The sequence below is a fragment of the Rhagoletis zephyria genome, unplaced genomic scaffold, assembly GCF_001687245.7.
Source record: "Rhagoletis zephyria isolate East Lansing unplaced genomic scaffold, Rhagoletis_zephyria_1.1 Rzeph_scaffold_01720, whole genome shotgun sequence".
Classification (NCBI taxonomy): Eukaryota; Metazoa; Arthropoda; class Insecta; order Diptera; family Tephritidae; genus Rhagoletis; species Rhagoletis zephyria.
In genome coordinates, this window is record NW_016158804.1 from 10,673 (window position 1) to 23,494 (window position 12,822).

General features: G+C 34.7%; 1 protein-coding gene across 1 annotated transcript in view; it reads left to right on the top strand.

Moving 5' to 3' along the window:
- The first annotated feature begins 451 nt into the window (after positions 1-451).
- Scamp (secretory carrier membrane protein) overlaps positions 452-12,822 on the top strand; it is a 64,054-nt gene continuing 51,683 nt past the window's right edge. The window contains exons 1-2 of the mRNA XM_017618832.1: positions 452-475; positions 4,739-4,979. Of these exons, the coding sequence (XP_017474321.1) occupies positions 452-475; positions 4,739-4,979 (265 nt within the window). The remainder of the gene's footprint in view (positions 476-4,738; positions 4,980-12,822) is intronic.

The window sequence follows — 12,822 nt, forward strand, 5'->3', positions numbered from 1 at the left end:
AATGGAGAACATTGCTTTCGAACACAGACCGTCTACAGACCGGCTTGCCGACATATAAAGACCTAGTTTGCATTTTTGACCGTCTGCAGANATATAAACTAGAAGATAATGGTTGGGTACTGGAAAATTATCAATATCATTTCAAGTGGTTTGAAGGGGATCAACTAACAAGTATATCAGGTATTATTATGTCAAATTATTGTATGTACATAAATTTGTGGCAAATCAGAATTTTATTAACTTGGTTAAATTATTTCAGAAATTTACGTCGAAGGCAACGATCAATCGGACTGGAGTATCAGTGATGACGATAACGGCGATATGGACGACGATGAAAAGGATGAATTTAATTAAATAATACAAAAAAACGTACACACACGTATACTTATTTTTGGGCCATACATTACGGATTTTGCATTGCGAATGAAAAAAAAAACCTTTAACATAGAAAATGTTACTCATACGCCATATACGAGTATTTACGATTACGGCCATGTACGATATGGCGTATGAGTAACATTATTTCCCGCTCCTACTTCATACAAAAAAATATTGCATACTTTCATTCAAAACTTATTTGTTTATCCATCGATTTTCATCGTTAGTAACTTGATTTTTTGGCAAAAGAATAGTTCTTATAAATTTTATATTCTATTCTATATATTCTTATAAAATTTTTCAAAAATAGGCTTTGTGGCATAGCGAATAGCCATTGGCATTAACAAATTTTGTAAGAAATTCGAATTCAACTCCGATAAGTAACTAAATAAAAAAAAAAATAAAGTATAATTTTTATCAGTTTTTTCATGCTCGCACCTACGCCTTTAAAGCGTCTGGCAAGATGAAGGAACTATCGAAACGGTCTGGCAAGTGAGGAAACATCTTTTGATAGTTCCCCAAGTGACATATATAAAAATCAGCTTTTATACTATGACGAAAGTATAACTTAAATTTTTCATGGTTTAAGGGTGTCTGGCAGGGGGTGGGAACCATGCTAAGTGTCTGGCAATGAACGACGTGGTTTCTAATGTTATTACGAGTAAAATATATAAAAACTGACCTTTATACTATCACGAATTTGAGGTGGTATTTTATACACCTTTACTACGTGGTACCTGCCAAAGCCACCACTATCCAAATTTCATAGTCTGGGTTTGTTATTACCTGCGTTGGGGGCATACATAGAGAAACTTTCAGCCTTTATAAAATAACGAAGGTCTGGCAGTCGCGGGCTCTTGGGCTATACGGAATTCTTGCTACTTATTGCATAAAACACACTAAAAGCGATTTAAAAACCTAATTATAATCTTATCGCTACACGTATATCGCACAGGTAACGTAACAGTCTTTTTCTATAACGTAATAGTTCGACTATTTTTTACAAATATCGACCTCAAAATTAATTTTATCAGTTCAATTAATACGTAGTTCTTGAGTCCTATCCTTAAGGTAAGAAACTGTGTACCAACTTTTGAAAACATATTAGGAGAGCAGACTTTTTCAATAATATAAAGCATCTTTCCATACTTCCAAAAATTGTAATGCAACAGTCCGCTGTTGAAACATTCGTAACTCCTAAGCAACAGGAGTTACAATATATTTTTTGTATATATTAAATAATGCCACATACAGATGCAAGAAGAAAAACTATCCGAAAATTGTATTCTCGCGAAGTTTCAGCGGTATTTAAAAAGCAGTGTGAGCCAAAATGTAATGTAACAGTCCGCGTTTTGGGCCATATACATTCCGAGCAAAGCTCGATCAGCCTGGTAGTGTAGGTTAATCTAAGTACTGAACATGTATTCATACCAGGGATGTTGCGAATATTTGCATTCGCATCAAATGATACGAATGTTTTGTGAATGCGAATGTGTACATGGGCAAAGAGTCCACTCTAATATTGTTGAAATGGCTCTAATGGTTCATTTCCACCAAGTCTTAACTGCAGTTTATGGCTATTCAAACAAGGAGATTACAACTCGACCTACTGAGCGCAAGCAACCGAAAGGAGAAAAGCAAACACTAGGAAATAAACCTTGCCGCTCACCCCATATTGAAATTCTTGGAACTTATCTGAGCTCTTAACTGCAGTTAAGCCTCTGGTGGAAATAAGCTATAAGTCTGTCTAACCAGGGTGTGGACAATAACCGGCTTTTAGCTTCAGGCGCTAAACGGTTAAGTAGTATATCAAGCAACATTTATGGTCCTTCAACAAGTACTACTAAAATTCTTATAAGCAACCTAGAAATGATTTTCGATTCCTCCAGCGAAAGCGAGAGCTCAGATGTAGAATCTGGAGACATTAAAAATGTGAAACTAAAGCTCAATTGAAGGCCTATTTTAAAGAAAAACAAGCTCATCTCGATGAAAATCCTCTCGATTGGTGGAAAACTAAACTAAAATAAGACAAATTGACAAATCCGGATCGCAAATATTTGAGCGCTCCACCCGCCAGCGTTCCAAGTGAGCTCTTGTTCAGTGTAGCCGGCGTTATATACGAGCCTCTAAGAAATCGCCTCATGTGAGAAAAGGCAACAAAATTACTTTTTTTGAAATATAATATACCCCTTTTGAACTTTGACTACTAGATTAATACACTGCATAGGTACGGTGACCATCCGTCCTGTATTATACGGGACAGCCCTCTTTTTTGACCAATTGTCCTGGTAAATTATTTAGTTTATACGGGACGCAAATGTTCTGTATTTCTTTTAATGTCCTGTATTTGTCCCGTATTCGGTGTTCGGTATTTCGACGCCTTAACACCTCATTAAAATGGCATGCATATGAACCTATTTTAAATGATGTTGATATATGATCGAAACTTTCTCCATAAATAGTTATTATTTTATAGTCTGAGTGACTGTGATTCGAATCGAGGAACACATACAGTGACCAAAAAAATATAAATTAGGACTCTAAATTTAAGAAAGGCTTTCCTAGTTTCCTTTGGGTAATGTTTATTATTTTTTATGAAAGTAAATTTCTTTTCCTAACAAAAACTATATAAATCCAAATTTCCAACTTTGTGCTAAAATTATAAAAATTAATTCTGTAGAGTTTAACCAAAATTTTAAACTTTTTAATCAGAATCGTTAGAAAATCATTTGGTTGCAGTTTTGTAGCTCATTAAAATAGAGTATAATAAAGTGCAAGTGCAAGGTGCTGCTCATTTGCTTCCCTATCAAAAAAATGTCGAACATACTTACTTTGGGAGTGTACTCGTACGCCCAACTATCGAAAGTTTTAGAAAACTTTTACTGGTTTTGCGTTCTCGTACCCAAAAAACTTGTAAAGTAGGGGAAATTGAGAGAGCAAAATGTGAAAGAGAGCTGCAAATTTCTGCGGAAAAATTTTTCCCAGCTAAAACTTGCAAGTAAGAAAATCAGCTGATCACAAACACATGTTTGTAAATAAACAAAAGAAAATATGGCCTTTTTGAGTTATTTATTGCAAATTTTATTATTAATGCTAGTATACAGCTAAAAAGTGCGTAAATTTAATAAGCACAACGTTTGTTGAGTTTATTTTTCGTTAATTTGCTATTAATCTCCAGTTTGTTTACTTTAGTGTGTGCTGACTATGGTTGCCGTATAACATTTTTCGTTTGTACCATAATTTTCCTTTAAATATACCAAAATAGATTTAAATGAAGCATGCTGAAATGTTTTTTTGCTGAAGTTTTCGGTTTTGGTAGGTTGATTGTTGAAATGAAAATTGTATAATTTTAAACCTACTCTATTACATTTTTTTGGATCAATGATGGGTGTTTGGAGGAGATACTCTTGTTTTTAATGCGTCACCATGTGATATCACAAACAATTATGAGAAAAATAACTTATTCATTCCGATATAATTAATTCGTATTTTATTGTATTGTATAAAATGCCAAATCGGGGGAAAATGCACCAAGCAAAAAATAAATTGTCAAATTAATCAGCTGTTTCGAAGGTTGTAAGTTTTTGCAATTTTTGCGCTCTCGTACTTCTGTTGATATTTCTTCTCTTTGAGAGCGAATGCTGCTAAATTCTCAGAAATTTTGCTGCTGGAGAATTTTGTCCTCTCAATACGAGTACACACCTATTGTATGAAAAAGATGCGTAACGCCGTTAACAAAAAATTGCCAAAAATTAACGGTAAGTCCTAGCTACTTCAAACTTGCACTTTATTATATTCTAAAAAATTTAACGAATTTTTTGTAACAAATTCTGCGAGGTAAAAACTCCCAAGAAAAATATCCAACAAATTTATGATGTTACTATAAGGATGCTGTTTCAGGGCTAATACCTCTAGGCTCATTGAAGAAGGTTTTAAGATCTGTTAGCCTTTGTGGAGAAAATTAGCAAAATTATTTTTTGTCCCGTATTCGGCTCCTATAAATATGGTCACCGTATGTATAGGATAAGCACTCGTTCAATGTTGTAATAATTAACACAATTTTTATGTAATAAAAACGATGACTTAAGTTGATTATAGCTTTTTTGATGTTATTCCTAACATTCGCATTCGCGAATGTGAAAAATATGACATTCGAAACATTTCTAGTTCATACATATGTATATATTAAGAGCGAGCCGAAGGTGTCCATACTAATACTTCTTTCATCGGTAAAGAAGTGCTCTTTCACTCCCTTTCCTTTAATAATATTATAAATAAATGCTGTATTATAAGAATTAAAGAAAATTCTGCTTGGGAGAGTTAAATAGTTCCCCACATTTACAAAGTCCTTGCGAATTAGATTTCGTCTATACGTTCTAATGACAATCATTTATTTCAGCGCCGCCAAGAAGAATTGGATCGCAAAGCCGCAGAACTAGATAGACGTGAACAACAACTACAGGGGAACGTACCGCAACTGAACAATTGGCCTCCGTTACCAGACAACTTTTGTGTAAAGCCATGCTTTTATCAAGACTTCAATTTGGAAATACCGCCAGAATTTCAAAGGCTTGTAAAGCATTTATACTACACATGGATGTGTAAGTAGCAATTTTAACCCGTCAATTCCCATTTGCAGGGTTCTGCAATATTCTGATATTTCGTTTACTTATTCATTACATAATTGTACAAATAAGTGAAACACATTAGCGGAATTCGCTCTTATGTGTATTCGTTGTATGTTGTGTAATTGTAACTGCATGAGCGTGTGATTTGTTGTTGCTAGCGGTACATAAAATACACCTGCAACAACAACCACACGCTCGTCCAGTTACACTCACGCAGGATACAACGAATACACTAAAGCGCGAATTCCACTATTGTGTTCGTTAATTTCCTTGGTATTTTTCATTATCTAAATGACTTTCATCTCTAAACGATTTACCACTGACAATACCTATTTGCATTGTTATCCTCCCTAAGTCAACTATTATATTCATCTATATCATATTCCATATCTTGGTTTGCCAACTGTATATACTTAGACACATCATTTACGATTTTGGCATCATTAGCTGAACTTCTGATGTAAAAAACACTCAAAAAAAGACGAGTAAAAATGTTTAAAGCTGACTTGCAATTACAATTGCAAGAAAGTTAATTAATTTGTTAACTTGTTGTCAACAAAACAAAAAAAGTTACAGGCAGCTATTTCTACCGCTTAGACTTTGTTGTTTTTTCCATCTTTCCTAATAAACATAATCGTGGTACAAAGCTCAATAACAACATTAAAATTAAATGTGAATGAGCCACAATAACATTTACAAATACGTAGTTTAGGAAGAGCCTGCCAGAAACTATACAATAAAGCAAGTGCATGTATAGAATTGACAACACAACGGCGCTGTCAAGTTTAAATAGCGGCAAATCAGCTGCAATTGATAGCAGTAAGTTGAATAAGAAGATGAATTAGCAACACGAGTTTACGATGTGTGAATAGCTCAGTGGTTAACGCTTCTGACTTTGCACATCGATGATGCGGGTTCGATCCCTGCTGAAGTCTAGAAAAAGAAGTCTGATGAAGAGATGTGGTGATCTTCGAAATAGCTACTATAACTTCTACCGCTTAGACTTTGTTGCTTTTTCCATTTCTCCTAATAAACATAATCGTGGTACAAGGCTATATAACAATATTAAAATAAAATATTAATAAGCCACAATAACATTGACAAATACTCTTTCTATTACACCGGAAAAAAATCAAACAAAAGCGTTGCTTTGTGTTTGTATAAATTTATTGAAAATAAGGGAATTAAAGTTGAAGTGTGCATATTTATAAATAACTAGCAGACCCGGCGAACTTCGTCCCGCGGAAATTTTATTTGGTCCCACCTTTTCGCATCAATTCACGTTCAGGTTTGGTTTTGTGGTTGACAGAGGGCATATCCTCCATTGCCGTCTCAAATAACCTGACGAAAGCATTATGCCGGGAAGAAGTCCTTGCGGCAGCAATGATCCGGCTCGATGGTGCATCGTCCTTGAATCTGTATAGTATAGTTGGTGGCAATTTCCAAACTGGGAGTATTATTGGTCGTCAGAAATCCAATACCTTAATGTCTTACAATTGTAGGCATTCATTAAGAATTGTCTTTATTCTGTTTAGACGCCGAATAACTTCACTTGACGATTTTTAGCAATAACTCGGCTCCAGCACCATCTTGCGTATCTTTTTTTGTAATAGTATTGCCCCTATCGTTGTGCATGTACCGAAGAATTATATACACCCACCAGAATAAGTATTTTACATACTGACGCTCTTCAACATTTTTTCCCGTACAAAAAAAAAAACTATCACGCATTCGTTATACGGAGAAAATGCGCAACATCATCAGCAAAAAAAATTCACAAAAATCAACGGTAGCTTATTGCCACTGAAAACTTGCACTTTATTATACTGAAATTCAGTGAACTACAAAACTGCATACTCAAACTTTGGCTAAAAGTTCAAAATTTTGGTGAAGGTTTGTCGAATTTTCCTAAATTTTTTTAAAAACTTTTTAACTTTCTGCTATTTGATTTTTTGTGAATAAGATTGCAAATATTAAAAAAAACACTACGGAGGCTTATTCTGGAGGATGCATATATTTACAGAGAAGTAAAAGTTTCAATATGTTTGGAAGGCGCCACGTCCCCTTTTCCAATAGCCCCGACTTTTCTCCATGAGTATGGGGTTGATTTCAAAATCTCAGTACCAAGTTCCAGGACTCTAACACAAATACTTCCAAAGATACACGGTATGAAAAATTCGATTTGTGTGGGTGATGCCACGCTCCCTTAATATATCGAAAGCCTGCTGTAGGTTTCCCAAATTTCAAAAAAATCCCGCGAGCCGTTCGCGAGATCACCTGTTATAAAAAGAAGGAGCTTCTCTTAATTAGTATAGATAACACAGGGAAAGACTGATTTTGATGCGGAAAATGTTAAAGCTATTTTTGATAGACTTTTTTGTGCTGATTACGAATTCCTAAGTACAAAGTTTCCATCAGCTCTTGAGAAAAACGTCGTGAAAGGGTAAAAAAATCGCGGTTTTTGCAAAATTTGAGAAGCTCTAGCAAGGAAACAAAAGGTGATAGAACCTTCCACTTAAGCTTAAATTAAAGCTAGAACTCCCGACTACTATCCCTCAAAATACTATTCCTGCACCTTGGCCTGATGGTCACCTATAATCATTTACTTTTTTCTTGTCCAACAATAAAAAAAAATTACGCAAAAATTATGTTATTGAAAAAAGAATAAAAAATGTTGTAAAAATCAGTGTTGGCTGTTCAATAAGTGACTCACCACCGCAAGACCGTGACGTAGACGTTGCTTCTCTCTCTTTCCATCAACAGCAAACTTGATATGTTTAAACGTACTTCTACGCTACGCTACGTACACGTTCGTGGGCAATCGCGCTCTTAATTTAAGCCTAAGTGGAAGGTTCTACCACTCTTTGTTCCTCTGCTAGATATTGAAAAAACGCGATTGTTTCACACTTTGACCTCGTTTTTCTCAAAATCGGGAGCTGGAAACTTCGTGCTTACTGATTCGTAATCAGCAAAAAAAAATCTATCAATTTTTGTTGGCCAGTGTAATAAGTATTGTTAAATAGCTAATATCGGAAATAAGATTTTTTCGAATAGATCGGTCCCTAGTCCACTTAACTGAAAAATGGATCCTACAGTGTAATCCAATTATAATGGACTCGCTTAAGATGGGAACTCTCTTAATATGCACCCATTTGTCAAATCCTAGTTCAAACATATGAAAAAAACTCAGTTAAAATAGACTTGGTTATAACGAACTCCGCCTATAATTGACAAAAATATCGGTTTTTGTCCATTATAACTAAGGCCAAATTAAAAAATAATCTCTGGAATAAACAAAGTTTGGCAATTCCCCGAATTCAGTAAAGAGAGGCAACCGTCTCTGCAACAGAAAACGTCTATATACTTAAACAAAGTTCATTGATTAACCGAAATGTGTCAAAATAGGCAATAAGCTTCCGGGGTAGACTGCAAGTGACGGTTCGTTGGTTTTTGATCTGTGTTTTGCTCACTTTAAGAAAAATGTCGGAACGGAAAAACGGGCATTTACCTCGTATGAAAAGTATACAATTTTGTATTTATACATGTACATTATTTCTTTATTATTTAAAAATATTATATTCTAATAAAATAGACACTCGGTTATAATGGACAATTTGACGCGGTCCCGTTGATTCCATTATGACCGGATTGCAATGTATTTATATGCTAATCTATGCAAAACGCTACCTACGTGACAAATTTCAAGTAAACCGGACCTTAAATAAGATTTTTCGAATAGATCGGTCCCTGGTCCACCTTCCGGAAAAAAGTAAATTGTTTCCCTTGACATGGTGGTTGCTGAAAGCTATTTATATACAAAATTTCATGAAAGACGGATCTGCCGTTCGCGAGATTACCTGTTGCAAAACAAAGGACTTCTGTTTATATAATTAGTATAGATGGATAAGAGAACATTTTGCATGGAACTGAATTTGCTATAACTCGGCTTTGGACGCACTTATCGGGTCCATTTTTGGCAGGTTTATTTATCCTTATGTAGCGAAAAACAAAACGTTTGAAGCAAATCCGATCATAAATTCGATTGTTTAGCGTAGCTCGACCCCTGCGCCACCTATCGGAGAAATTAAAACTTTGTCACTCCTCCTTCTAAACGCCTTTCCAATAAAGCAACAACCATTCGAATCGTTTAGGAAACATAGGAGAAATTGTTCCCAATTGAATCATGCTCACAATGAATTTCACAATTATCCGAAATTTTCCAAGCTTCACAACGAATTTTTCACCTTGACATCGTCCAAAATCATCAAATCATGCGACAAACTGCAAAATTTCGCCGAAAAAAATTCAAAATTTTCGCGTTCTTCCGGAACTTTCCGAGTTTTCCCACTAAGAATTTTCTATTTTTCCATTCGAAAAGCCATTCCGAAACAATTACTCACACAATTTTATACAAAAAATCTATTTTAGATTTTTCCAATTTCCCGACTTTTCCAGAGGGTTTTCCCAAAATTTTCTTTCGTAAAACCCTTTTCCTGGCAATTACGAGCAACTAAAAAAAATTGAGCTAAATCTGCCCAGCCTTTCTCAATTGATGAATTACTTGGGGTATTCACACCGCTGTCGTAAGTGACGTATTGTTGTCGTATATATTACGGGGGTTCGCAAAGTACCAGCAAAGTCATATTATGAATTTTCGAAGTGTTAAAAATAGTTGTTTGTGGTTTCAGGTTCTCTAAACATTTATTTAAGCTGTTAAAGTTTACGACATCCCTTGTCAAATTTGGTTTGGATACAAACCGGTTTCGGCGTTGTGTCATTTTTCGTTCCCGAACAAAATACAAAATACAAAATTAAATATATCTGATGCAGACAGTGAAATTTTGAAGTGCTTTCTTGCAACTATAACTCAACATACTTCAGATGGGCTGGCTGACCTTTTAACAGCACATTAGTAATATTATAAATAGATGTAATTTCTACAGCCAGTCCCTTCTGATGGTCTTGAAGTACTGCCAACCCATGTCGAAAGTGCATTGTTGCAAGTATGAGAGATAGAAAACACTTTGCAGTTACCTCCCTAGTTTGAAAGATTACTTTGAGAGGATTTTAGGGTAAAAAAAATCCGTCCTTGGTGAGTCCTAAAACGGCCAAAATTTACTTTTCTTAATAATTTTTTTTATTTTTTTTATTGCCCAATCCCAAAGTGTGATATATCGTTGAAAGTTCGATAAATGGTTGAAAAGATAATTTTGAGTACTGTATATCTCTCTCAGATCCTTTCACCCTAGAATGTCTCAACCTACTAAGTTCAAATAACTCAATTTGTACCCAGTTAAACACAACTTTACTCTTCATAAAATTAAACATTTTAGTAAGCGATGCATTTTTTTCCTAGCAAGCAAGGCATATCAAACAATTAGTAGCATTAGAGCAAAAATAACATTTGCGTGTGTTTTGTTGTTGCTTCTGGTATCGAAAGTGTGAAACACTGTTCTGATTTTTTTTTTTAATCAAAGCGTGCCATGTGAAATAAAAAAAAATAAAAAAATTTAAATTGGAAAAAATAAAAATTGATGCAACTTTCTTTCTTAGTAATTTTGTTTGCTTCTCGATGCATTGATCCATCCTTTGCAAGGCCCAGTAATCAGTAGTTGTTCTGCTGAGTTGGGCGAACATTCCAAAAGCTGCTATTCGATCGCTTGTTTTGTATGGAAAAAGGTTTCACATGCAAATATACCCTACATATTTTAACAATTTTTATGAAAAAAAATTAAAAATATTTGACATTTTTGAGACCAAATAATTTGAGAAGAATCAAATCAGCCGCTCTACTGAACTACCTGTTCAATGTGAGACCTCTATAAACGGTTGAGGGCACAATAGATTCTTTGGTCGCAGTGCATACCTCTACTTAATCCATCTAATCTACCTGTTCAATGTGCCTTGCTAGCAAGCGTAAAAATAAATTAATAATTAGGAAATATTACAGTGACTTGAAATTTATCTTTCAACCGGAGAAAATGTTGATGCTGATAACTCATACGCCATGGCAACCGAGTAATTTAGGCATACACTCTAACAAGCCAATAGTCAAGTGCATGTCTTTTGCCGTTGAGGTTTGAATGCGAGTTTGGTAAGACGTAATTGCAAAGTGGTTTCTATCACTTATGCTTGCAACAATGCACTTTCGACATGGGCTGGCAGTACTTTATGAACATCAGAAGGGGCTGGCTGTAGAAATTTCATATATTTATAATATCACTAATGTGCTGTTAAAAGAACAGCCTATCTGAAGTATGTTGAGTTATAGTTGCAAAAATGCACTTTCAACATGATCTCGCGGTACTTTAAGACTACAAGAATGGGTAGACCACCTTGAATTCTTTTTGTATATTATGTAAACAAAATTCCTTCAAAATTTCAAGTCATCTGAAATACGTTGAGTAATCGGTTTTCATTGACATCTAAAAACGCATAATCAAGACCGCTGAGCCCTCCGGATCTCGATTTATATTTTAACAACCTAAGCTCACAAAAAATGTCAATCGATCTGAAGTATGATGGGTTTTTTGGTCATGAGCTCTTGGTCTATATGGGACAAGACAGGCTACGTAACTTGGCTATTCTGCCTAATGAAAATTCTATGGTTCTATCTTTAAACTTTGATGATTCTTTCTTATCAAAATTACAATGTTATTTCATTATAAATTTGTATGTATAAACTTATGTATGTTCTTGAAAAAAAAAATAGATATTTAACTAAAATGCGCACATTATTGTAATAGTGTTGGATAACCACTTAAGTGGTTTATGGGCCCCATCAGATGGTATAGTTACGCCAGAGCTGGGCGATAAGGATTACGATCAGGGACGTGAACCGGTTTTGAACCGAACCGGTTTCGAACCGGAAAACCGCTTTTTTCTATTAATTAACTGAACCATTAACCGAACCGAAATTTTCCACAAATGTTTGATCCGAACCGAAAACCGAACCACTTTATTTAAAAGTTTAAAGGTTCGTTTCAACCAATTTTCAATAGATAAATGTACCCACTTTGTTTTCTTTTTGTTAAACATGGTAATACCTACCATGTGACAATATCAAATGGGAGGTTCCATGGGAAAGTGGACCTCATTGCGAAAATTATTTTCTTTATAAAACTAACAAACGTGTGGATAAGACATTCGTAAAAATCTTGAATCAACCAAAAAAATAAAAATTAAAGTTTTAAGCGCATTTTTATTATCTTTTTTTACGTTTTGAAATCAAGTTTTTGTAAATTTTTTGATTGAGTTTAAAGTAGGTTGTGTTGAATGCACTGTCAAATAATTTGCGATTCATAATTCAGGTGTTTGGTAAGAAAAATATATAGTAGAACTCATCTGCGTTTAATAAAGTTGTGTTATATATTAAGTTTTGTGAGTGCTTAATATTTATTATGAGTTATTATTAAGCAGTCTTGGCATTGTCCCACCCGTGACAAAAAAAGGTAAAAGTTGTTATATTTAATTACAGAAGTTGAGGTTGTGTTTCGTGTTTGTTACATAATGTAAGAAATTCATTGCAAATATTTACCACAATTGCATTGTCGTTTCCACGTTGTTAGATAAGAATAATTCAACAGAGAAGCATATCCCACCCGTGACAGATATGTGTGGGACAGTTGTCAGATGTAGGTTTACAGGGCTGATAAGCTGTATTTGTTTGTTGAGGTGGACGCAGGCGAGGAGGGGGGATGCGCCGCCGGCTCGTCCATTATCTATATACCCTTGTGGTCAGCTGATTAAGTTAAGTTACATTTTGACCAGTTTTGATTTTTTATTTTGTTAATCTAATGTTTATAGTTTTTTTTTT